At 46.3% G+C, this 11,079-nt stretch overlaps 1 protein-coding gene across 1 annotated transcript; it reads left to right on the top strand.

The window, feature by feature from the left end:
• The first annotated feature begins 6,591 nt into the window (after positions 1-6,591).
• On the top strand, positions 6,592-10,818 carry LOC109768607 (serine/threonine-protein kinase RIPK). The gene is made up of 4 exons (XM_020327355.3): positions 6,592-7,092; positions 7,186-7,321; positions 7,597-7,733; positions 8,225-10,818. Exons 1-4 carry the CDS (start codon positions 6,715-6,717, stop codon positions 8,912-8,914), a joined length of 1,341 nt encoding a protein of 446 aa, XP_020182944.1. The 5' UTR covers positions 6,592-6,714; the 3' UTR covers positions 8,915-10,818.
• The last annotated feature ends 261 nt before the right edge of the window (positions 10,819-11,079 follow it).

Below are 11,079 nucleotides of genomic sequence, written 5' to 3' on the forward strand. Positions count from 1 at the left end.
CAGGTGGCGTGAGTTGCGAAACTATTCCGCATTGTTTCAAATGAAGACGAAACTCGTAACTCAAATATTCTCCTCCACGATCAGATTGTAGAAACTTTATTTTCTTGTTATGATGATTTTCCACTTCGCTCTGAAATTATATTAACTTTTCAAATGTTTCAGACTTATGTTTCATCAAGTAGATATACCCATATCTGCTCAAATCATCTGTGAAGGTCAGAAAATAACAATACCCGCCGCAAGCCTCAACACTGATCGGATTAGTATGTATTATTTCCAATAAGTCAGTTGCTCGCTCCATTGTTCCGTAGAACGGAGTCTTTAGTCATCTTTGCCCATGAGGCATGGTTCGCAAGTACCAAGTGATTCATAATCAAGTGATTCCAAAAGTCCATCAGTATGGAGTTTCTTCATGCGCTTTACACCAATATGACCTAAACGGCAATGCCACAAATAAGTTGCACTATCATTATTAACTTTGCATCTTTTGGCTTCAATATTATGAATATGTGTATCACTACGATCGAGATCCAACAAACCATTTTCATTGGGTGTATGACCATAGAAGGTTTTATTCATGTAAACAGAACAACAATTATTCTCTAACTTAAATGAATAACCGTATTGCAAAAAACATGATCAAATCATATTCATGCTCAACGCAAACACCAAATAACATTTATTTAGGTTCAACACTAATTCCGAAAGTATAGGGAGTGTGCGATGATGATCATATCAATCTTGGAACTACTTCCAACACACATAGTCACCTCGCCCTCAACTAGTTTCTGTTCATTCTGCAACTCATGTTTCAAGTTACTACTCTTAGCAACCGAACCAGTATCAAATGCCGAGGGGTTGCTATAAACACTAGTAAAGTACACATCAATAACATGTATATCAAATATACCTTTGTTCACTTTTCCATCCTTCTTATCCGCCAAATACTTGGGGCAGTTCCGCTTCCAGTGACCAGTCCCTTTGCAGTAGAAGCACTTAGTCTCAGGCTTAGGTCCAGACTTGGGATTCTTCACTTGAGTAGCAACTTGCTTGTCGTTCTTCTTGAAGTTCCACTTCTTCCCTTTGCCCTTTTCTTGAAACTAGTGGTCTTGTCAACCATCAACACTTGATGTTTTTCTTGATTTCTACCTTCGTCGATTTTAGCATCACGAAGAGCTTGGGAATCGTTTCCGTTATCCCTTGCATATTATAGTTCATCACGAAGTTCTAGTAACTTGGTGATAGTGACTAGAGAACACTGTCAATCACTATCTTATCTGAAATATTAACTCCCACTTGATTCAAGTGATTGTGGTACTCAGACATTCTGAACACATGCTCACTAGCTGAGCTATTTTCCTCCATCTTGTAGGCAAAGTACTGTCAGAGGTCTCATACCTCTAGACATGGGCATGAGTTTGTAATACCAATTTCAACTCTTGGAACATCTCATATGCTCTGTGGCGTTCAAAACATTTTTGAAGCCCCGATTCTAAGCCGTAAAGCATGGTGCACTAAACTATCAAGTAGTCATTATATTGAGCTTGCCAAACGTTCATAACGTCTGCATTTGCTCCTGCAATTGGTCTGTCACCTAGTGGTGCATCAAGGACATAATTCTTCTGTGCAGCAATGGGGATAATCCTCATATCACGGATCCAATCCGCATCATTGCTACTAACATCTTTCAACTTAGTTTTCTCTAGGAACATATCAAAAATAAAACAGGGAGCAACATTGCGAGCTATTGATCTACAACATAGATATACTAATACTAGACTAAGTTCATGATAAATTTAAGTTCAGTTAATCATATTACTTAAGAACTCCCACTTAGATAGACATCCCTCGAGTCATCTAAATGATCACGTGATCCAAATCAACTAAACCATGTCCGATCATCACGTGAGATGGAGTAGTTTTCAACGGTGAACATCACTATGTTGATCATATCTACTATATGATTCACGTTCGACCTTTCGGTCTCCAGTGTTCCGAGGCCATATCTGCATATGCTAGGCTCGTCAAGTTTAACCCGAGTATTCTGTGTGTACAAAACTGGCTTACACCCGTTGTATTTGAACGTAGAGCTTATCACACCCGATCATCACATGGTGTCTCGGCATGACGAACTTTCGCAATGGTCCATACTCAGGGAGAACACTTATACCTTGAAATTTAGTGAGAGTCATCTTATAATGCTACCGTCAATCAAAGCAGAATAAGATACATAAAGGATAAACATCACATGCAATCAATATAAGTGATATGATATGGCCATCATCATCTTGTGCCTTTGATCTTCATCTCCAAAGCATCGTCATGATCACCATCGTCACCGGCGCGACACCTTGATCTCCATCGTAGCATCGTTGTTGTCTCGCCAACTATTGCTTCTACGACTATCGCTACCGCTTAGTGATAAAGTAAAGCAATTACAGGGTGATTGCATTGCATACAATAAAGCGACAACCATATGGCTCCTGCCAGTTGCCGATAACTCCGTTACAAAACATGATCATCTCATACAATAAAATATAACATCATGTCTTGACCATATCATATCACAACATGCCCTGCAAAAACAAGTTAGACGTCATCTACTTTGTTGTTGCAAGTTTTACGTGGCTGCTACGGGCTGAGCAAGAACCGTTCTTACCTACGCATCAAAACCACAACGATAGTTTGTCAAGTTAGTGCTGTTTTAACCTTCTCAAGGACCGGGCGTAGCCACACTCGGTTCAACTAAAGATGGAGAAACTGACACCCGCCAACCACCTGTGTGCAAAGCACGTCGGTAGAACCAGTCTCGCGTAAGCGTACGCGTAATGTCGGTCCGGGCCGCTTCATCCAACAATACCACCGAACCAAAGTATGACATGCTGGTAAGCAGTATGACTTGTATCGCCCACAACTCACTTGTGTTCTACTCGTGCATATAACATCTACGCATAAACCTGGCTCGGATGCCACTGTTGGAGAACGTAGTAATTTCAAAAAAAATCCTACGCACACGCAAGATCATGGTGATGCATAGCAACGAGAGGGGAGAGTGTCGTCCACGTACCCTCGTAGACCGTTAAGCGGAAGGGTTATGACAACGCGGTTGATGTAGTCGTACGTCTTCACGATCGACCGATCCTCAGTACCGAACGTACGACACCTCTGCGTTTAGCACATGTTCAGCTCGGTGACGTCCCGCGAACTCACGATCCAGTAGAGCTCGAGGGAGAGTTTCGTCAGCACAACGGCGTGGTGACGATGTTGATGAAGCTACCGTTGCAGGGCTTCGCCTAAGCACCGCTACGATATGACCGAGGTGGATTATGGTGGAGGGGGGCACCGCACACGGCTGGGAGAGATCAATGATCAACTTGTGTGTTCTAGGGTGCCCCCTGCCCCCGTATATAAAGGAGTAAGGGGGAGGCCGACCGGCCCCTGTATGGCGCGCCAGGAGGAGGAGTCCTCCTCCTAGTAGGAGTAGACCTCCCCTTTCCTACTCCTACTAGGAGGAGGAAAGGAAGGAGGAGAGGGAGAAGGAAGGAGAGGGAGGAAAAGGAGGTAAGGGGGGGCGCCCCCCTAGTCCAATTCGGTTTGGGCTAGCGGGGCCGCGCGCCCTGCCTCCTCTCTTCCACCACTTGGCCCATGAGGCCCATTACTTCTTCCTCGTATTCCCGTAACTCCCTGGTACCTTGAAAAATACCCGAATCACTCTGAACCTTTCCGATGTCCGAATATAGTCGTCTAATATATCAATCTTTACGTCTCGACCATTTCGAGACTCCTCATCAGGTCCCCGATCTCCATCCGGGGCTCCGAACTACCTTTGGTACATCAAATCACATAAACTCATAATACCGATCGTCACAGAACTTTAAGCGTGCGGACCCTACGGGTTCGAGAACTATGTAGACATGACCGAGACACGTCTCCGGTCAATAACCAATAGCGGAACCTGGATGCTCATATTGGCTCGCACATATTTTATGAAGATCTTTATCGGTCAAACCGCATAACAACATACGTTGTTCCCTTTGTCATCGATATGTTACTTGCCCGAGATTCGATCGTCGGTATCTTAATACCTAGCTCAATCTCGTTACCGGCAAGTCTCTTTACTCGTTCCGTAATGCATCATCCCGCAACTAACTCATTAGTTACATTGCTTGCAAGGCTTATAGTGATGTGCATTACCGAGAGGGCCCAGAGATACCTCTCTGACAATCGGAGTGACAAATCCTAATCTTGATCTATGCCAACTTAACAAGTACCGTCGGAGACACCTGTAGAGAACCTTTATAATCACCCAGTTACGTTGTAACGTTTGGTAGCACACAAAGTGTTCCTCCGGTATTCGGGAGTTGCATAATCTCATAGTCATAGGAACATGTATAAGTCGTGAAGAAAGAAATAGCAACATACTAAACGATCAAGTGCTAAGCTAACGTAATGGGTCAAGTCAATCACATCATTCTCCTAATGATGTGATCCCGTTAATCAAATGACAACTCATGTCTATGGCTAGGAAACTTAACCATCTTTGATTCAACGAGCTAGTCAAGTAGAGGCATACTAGTGACACTTAGTTTGTCTATATATTCACACATGTACTAAGTTTCCGATTAATACAATTCTAGCATGAATAATAAACATTTATCATGAAATAAGGAAATAAATAATAACTTTATTATTGCCTCTAGGGCATATTTCTTAAGCTATCGATCTGCTCCAGGTGGCCAAACGAGTTGGCCCGCAGTGCGAAGCCGCCGAACACGAAGATCTGTCCGGGGAGGAAGGTTTCTCCTTGGACACCGTCACTATCGACGATTGAAGGGGCCATCGAACCTCTCGTCGACGGCACAGTGGAACTCTCAATGAAAACACCAATGTCGGTGTCAAAACCAGCGGATCTCGGGTAGGGCGTCCCGAGCTGTGCGTCTAAGGTCGATGGTAACAGGAGACAGGGGACACGATGTTTACCCAGGTTCGGGCCCTCTCTATGGAGGTAATACCCTACTTCCTGCTTGATTGATCTTGATGGATATGAGTATTACAAGAGTTGATCTACCACGAGATCGTAATGGCTAAACCCTAGAAGTCTAGCCTGTATGACTATGGTAATGAGTATCTCCCTTTTCGGACTAAGTCCTCCGGTTTATATAGACAGCGGGAGGATCTAGGGTTACATAAGGTCGGTTACAAAGAAAGGAATCTACATATTCGGTCGCCAAGCTTGCCTTCCACGCCAAGGAGAGTCCTATCCGGACACGAGTGCAGTCTTCGGTCTTCGTATCTTCACAGCCCATCAGTCCAGCCCATGGCTAACAGGCCGGACGCCCGAGGACCCCTTAGTCCATGACTCCCTCAGGCGCCGCCATGTTCAGGCCGGATCCATCTAGATCTGGCGCTTGGATGTTGTCGGCCGGTGCAGGGTAGTGGTCTACGCCGCTGGCCTCGTCGGATCGTTAGATCCGGTGCCTGGAGATCTACGGCGGCTGCCCTTCTTGATCCTCCTTCCTGGTGGGTTGAGCCCCATGGCACTTGCATCTCTGATGGTCTCGGTTCGTCTCGCTGTCGGATCCGGAACAGTCGGAGGTTTGGTGGTATAGGTTGGGGACCGGAGGAAACTTTGGCTGGCTGGTCCGGCCCGGCATCGGCAGCGTCCCTCGACGCCGTTACCCTCCCTGCGGGCGAAGCCGAGATCCCTCCTATCCACATCTGAATCCCTCCCGGACGAAAGTCCAAAATTCAGTCTGGATTGGGCGGCGGCGACGCCCTGCGCGTCGTAACCTCCATGGAGGCGCCGTCTTGGGAGGCTTAGATAGTCGGGGGAGAGATGCTATGGGTGGTGGGCGTCGCGTGGCTCCAGCAGCAGCGTCATGGTGGCGTTGATGGCAGAGAGGCTTGGCAAGGTCGGTGCAATAGTTTTGCTCTGAGGATGGACCGAGAGATGATGGAGGTGACGGACCTTGCAGCGTGTGGTGCTTACTGGGAGTGTGCCTAACCGGTGTGAACCCAATCCAGGTAGTGGCTTGGAGGGGACACCCGGCTTTAGATGTTAGGCTTTAGTGCGATGTCTGTTTAGTATTAGGCCCGGATATTCGGCACGCCTTCATCAATGAGATAGGAGTATCAACGGTGTTGCAAAGATAATGGCTTCAGGCTTGTTAATATATCACCTTGTATGGTCTTTGGAAATAGTTAATACTCCCTATGTCCCATCTACGTCCCATAATATAAGAGCGTTTTTTACCCTACACTAATGTCAAAAGCGCTCTTACATTATGGGACGGAGGGAGTAATATGGCTGCATGCATCGTCCGGATGCAGAGGCCGGGGATGCATCCTCCTTTCTAGAAAGAAAATTAATTGCTCAACGAAAATATCAAATATAGAAGTTCACACAAACGAAGTGAATCGGAGCTAGCAGTGTAGAGCACTTCCCCTCTTCGGCTGTTGGCGGCAACCACATCAAGACACCACCCGTGGTTTGACAACAAGCCCATCATCCGTCTGGCAGCCAAGGGTAGTTGGCGCCAGTATCATCCGCTGCAACACCACCCACACTTATATAAAGGCCCAGCCGCTCAAGCCTCTCCTCAAGTCTTTCTCCGTGAGCTCTCCTGCATCCGCACAGCCCCGGAACATTTCTTGGTCTGTTGGTCGATCGGTTCCGGTTGCCTTCACCATTAGTACATCCACCTCGGAGCTCCTATGGCTGCGCAATCTTGGAACCCTTTCTCTTGCTGCGTCCGCGGGGCAGCCGTGGACGGCGACGACCACTGCGAGTCGCGGAGGGGGAATAAGGGCAGCCCGAGGTCGCCGCTGAAGAACCTGAGCTCGTCGGGGACGCTATCACCGGAGGAGCTGTCGCTGACGCTGTCCGGCTCGAACCTGCACGCCTTCACCTACGCCGAGCTCCGAGCGGCGACGGCGAGCTTCTCGCGCGCCAACTACCTCGGCTGCGGCGGCTTCGGCCCGGTCTACAAGGGCGCCGTCGACGACAAGCTCCGCCCCGGGCTGGCCGCGCAGCCCGTCGCCGTCAAGTACCTCGACCTGGAGTGCGGCACGCAGGGACACCAAGAGTGGCTGGTGAGTGCGAAGCAGAGCTCTGATCGATCAAATGCTTTGCGAGATTGATTCGGCTGCTAACTGATGGCGGAATATTTTTGCATGTTGTTGCAGGCAGAGGTTTTCTTCCTTGGGCAACTGAGGCACAAGAACCTGGTGAAATTGATCGGGTACTGCTACGAGGACGAGCATCGAATGCTGGTGTACGAGTTCATGAGCGCCGGGAGCTTGGAGAAGCACCTCTTCAAAAGTGAGTTCGTGAGACCAACAAGTCAAACAAATTTGTTAAATTAATTAAAATTTTGCATGTACTACATGAGCGATGAGAAGTTCCTGTCCTCTGCCTTCATTCTCTGTTTCCTTTCTGTTAAGTGAAGGGGACAGAAGAGCTGTTATGTGCCTTGCAAAGGAACACGTCAATTTTTCAATTAGATTATTGCAACAAGCTTGTTGGTGCTTTCAAGTTGTACAACTCTTGGTCAATGTGGAGTGCTTAACTGACAAGAAACATCCTACCATCTTCAGGTACCAATGGTTCTCTCCCATGGATGACAAGGATGAAGATCGCCGTCGGCGCGGCAAAGGGCCTCGCCTTGCTCCATGGTGCCGACCCGCCGGTGATCTACCGCGACTTCAAAGCCTCCAACATCTTGCTCGACTCGGTAAGCCACACGTAATCTTCAGGCTTTTTCAGTTCCAGCACTAAACTGAAATGTCACCATCATCTGGGAACAACACGTCGTCACCTCCCATGACTGTAGAATTATTACAGGGTCCAACAAAAAGTTAAATCTTGGTTCCTTCAAATTCCAGGCTGCCACCAAACATTTTACTTTTATTTTCCAAATGCTTTTTGAGTCCTCATTTTGAAAGCTTCTAGTCATATAGCTGGCACAGACAACACCGACGTGAGTGCAACTTGGAAGGTTCTTGGATGCATGATAAACTTGAGAAATACAGTCTGCCCTACCCCCACATCACCGCCTAATTAATTGAAACATAGCTACCTATCACTGTCCAGCTTACACAAATAGATACCCTGCAAAGTGTAGAGACATATAAACAGTAATCTTCTTATTTCATCTTATCTTTCTTTGATAATGTCAACTGCCAGACGTTTCACCTAACCAAATTTGAACTTCTGTTACTTCAGGACTACAACACTAAATTGTCAGACTTTGGGCTGGCCAAGGATGGGCCTCAAGGCGACGCAACACACGTGACAACACGTGTAATGGGGACACACGGGTATGCAGCGCCCGAGTATATCATGACGGGCCACTTAACCGCCAAAAGCGACGTCTACAGCTTCGGTGTTGTGCTCCTGGAGCTACTCTCAGGACGACAATCCGTGGACCGTGCACGACGACCAAGGGAACAAAACCTAGTGGACTGGGCTAGGCCCTATCTCAAACGGTCGGACAAACTACACCAGGTGATCGACTCAGCCCTCGAGTGTCAGTACTCGTGCAAGGGTGCTGAAGTGGCTGCGCTGGTGGCATACAAGTGTTTGAGCCAAAACCCCAAGTCCCGACCATCCATGCGTGAGGTCGTCAAGGCATTGGAGCCTGTACTCGACATGGATGACTTTTTTCCAGCGGGACCGTTCGTGCTCACCATCGTTGTCGAGGATGACAAGGTGATGGACATGAAGGTGGAGACTGAGGAGAAGCACCAAAGCCATCACCAGAACCATCAGGATAGGCACCGACATAAGTACCCCGAATCAGCGATCCACGGTGACATTGTGATCCATGGAGACAACAGACAGGTTGCCGGGTTCACCGGTGCGTTGCGGCGACAACAGAGGACGTTGAGTTACCACCGGGAAAGAGGGGCTTAAAAGTTAAGAGTATGGTAGGGAAAGTGCGCATGATTGTAGATAGAAGTATGTATATGTACATACTATTGAGATGTGATGCACATCGTTTGTTTAGAAATTATGGATGGTGTTTCTTTCTTCTCTTCAAAATAGTGGCAAACATACAAAAGTTTGGTTCAGATTTTGGCCAAGTTTGTTGTTCAAATATGTGTGCAAAACTGCAAGTGAATGAGTCTACCTGATGCCACATGCTCATTACTTTCACTTTACTGAAAAAGGCTTTCGCCCCGCTTTATATATAAAGCATCGACCAACAACAACCCGGTACAAACGCATGCTACCACAACACACGCACACCACCAAGGCAAGATACATAAGCGTTGAGCGCAGCAACACCACCCCAAGCACTACAAGAGCAGCCGGGTCCTCGCCCGTGAACACGCCACCGTGAAGAGATGAAGCTGCATATGACGAACCGTGGGCTCCAAGACGGTGCCTTCAGGAAGAAAACGACACCGGAACGCCCTGTGCTTTCAAATAGTTGGTCCAATATTGTAAACCGTTGGCAAGTGAATTGATAATCTGAGAGGAAATTGACACATACAAGCATATACTTAATTCTTAAAATATTAGAGGCAAAATACTGCAAGACCACAAGTTGAAATTGATGGCCTCAGTTAATGATGTCAAGCTGGATAGGGCATGTACACGTTGCATCCGTAGAACAGTAATGTGTTCTAGCCGCCCTGTGCTTCTGCCCGGCAGCATCTTCGTGCCGTTTTTGCGCCTTTTTGGTTCTAATTTATGTTGTTTGGTCTTCTTGCGATCTGCTTTTATAATATGAGACCTTTCTTATGAATTTTTGTCGTTCGGATGTGTACTTTGATTATTGCTTTATACATAAAAGTGAAGTGAACGCGTAATTCAAGACTATTATTTATTATCGTTTACGCCTCATTAAGAAAGAAAAAGAAAACTACTACTAGTATCTCTTACTGGCCAGATCGATCAGAATCAGCTGACCAATTTGGCCAAGCAATAGACTTAATCAGTTATTGACTTTCAAATTTCACTCGCCTAATTGGTTTCTGTCTCCTACAAGAAACCTATACTCCAGTCCAAAATTCTCCCCAAAAAAACACGAATAGACAGCGGCTGGTACAAACTAGAGTCATTTACATGTCAGAACAGATACTTGGGTACGTATGGTAGGCTAAACTCACATGGTAATCTTGGGTAGTCAGAACTAATAATCACGAGCACGTATATGCTTGCATCACGGGCATGCAGTGAATCGGTAAGGATTCAGAGACCATCCTACGGAGTACATCGCTGGCTGGTCTTGGTGTCTTGGATCAAAACGTAGACAGCAAGCTCACCCTCCAAGATATTTTCCGGCTTGTTTTGCTGCTCCGTACTGCATGTCACATCATTCTTGCGAGTCGTAGAACGAGCGGAGAGATGTGTGTCTACTCGTACGGGCGACTGGTCTGAAAAGAAGAAATGCAGGAGCACTGTACAGACGACGACCTAAAAGCCTGAACCAATGCTAAATAAGTATCTCATCGATATGATGCACGCTAGTCAGTCAGCGGACCTGGTTGGAAGGAAATATCTATCCACAATTAATGAAGTTGAGGTGTGTATCCACACTTAACCCTAAACTGCTAATGGACAATGTGTACAAGATTCTGTGAAGAAATGAAGAATAAGAAGCCGGCCTAATCCAATTCAGAACAGGGGACAGTAGGCGGAAAGAAGATTGTCCCTTCAATTATACACATCTTTAGAGAATGGGCTGTTTTTTTTTCTTATCATTTGGTTTGATATAGGTTTGAATGTCCCTAATTGATTCTGTGGGCTAAATATGTCATCCTGAGAAGGTTTTAGTCAACTATCTCTCAGGAATCCTCAAAAAAGAAAAAGATCTCCCAAGATATTCGAAAGAAAAACTACTCACCTCGGAGGGAAGAGGCATGTTTTTAGTCAGCTTATCATTGTACAATGCTAATGCTAATGGATACATGATACATTATTCTTTTTTTTTGCGGGCGGCATACATGATACTTGGATGGATTTGATTCTTTTTCTTCCACAAGTTTCGTCTGATTTGATTCAAGCATATCAAACCGTCGTATTTCTATTCCTTGTATGAAGTCTCTGTTTTTTTTCTGCGGGGAGCTTGT

The sequence above is a fragment of the Aegilops tauschii genome, chromosome 5 (genome assembly GCF_002575655.3).
Source record: "Aegilops tauschii subsp. strangulata cultivar AL8/78 chromosome 5, Aet v6.0, whole genome shotgun sequence".
Classification (NCBI taxonomy): domain Eukaryota; kingdom Viridiplantae; phylum Streptophyta; class Magnoliopsida; order Poales; family Poaceae; genus Aegilops; species Aegilops tauschii.

What these genes read in the sequence shown, in the direction of transcription:
- LOC109768607 (XM_020327355.3), top strand. Translation starts at nt 6,715, where the DNA reads ATGGCTGCGCAATCTTGGAACCCTTTCTCTTGCTGCGTCCGCGGGGCA. An exon ending in AGGGACACCAAGAGTGGCTG is followed by an intron (nt 7,093 to 7,185) that starts GTGAGTGCGAAG and finishes ATGTTGTTGCAG; the next exon opens with GCAGAGGTTTTCTTCCTTGG. An exon ending in CCAACATCTTGCTCGACTCG is followed by an intron (nt 7,734 to 8,224) that starts GTAAGCCACACG and finishes CTGTTACTTCAG; the next exon opens with GACTACAACACTAAATTGTC.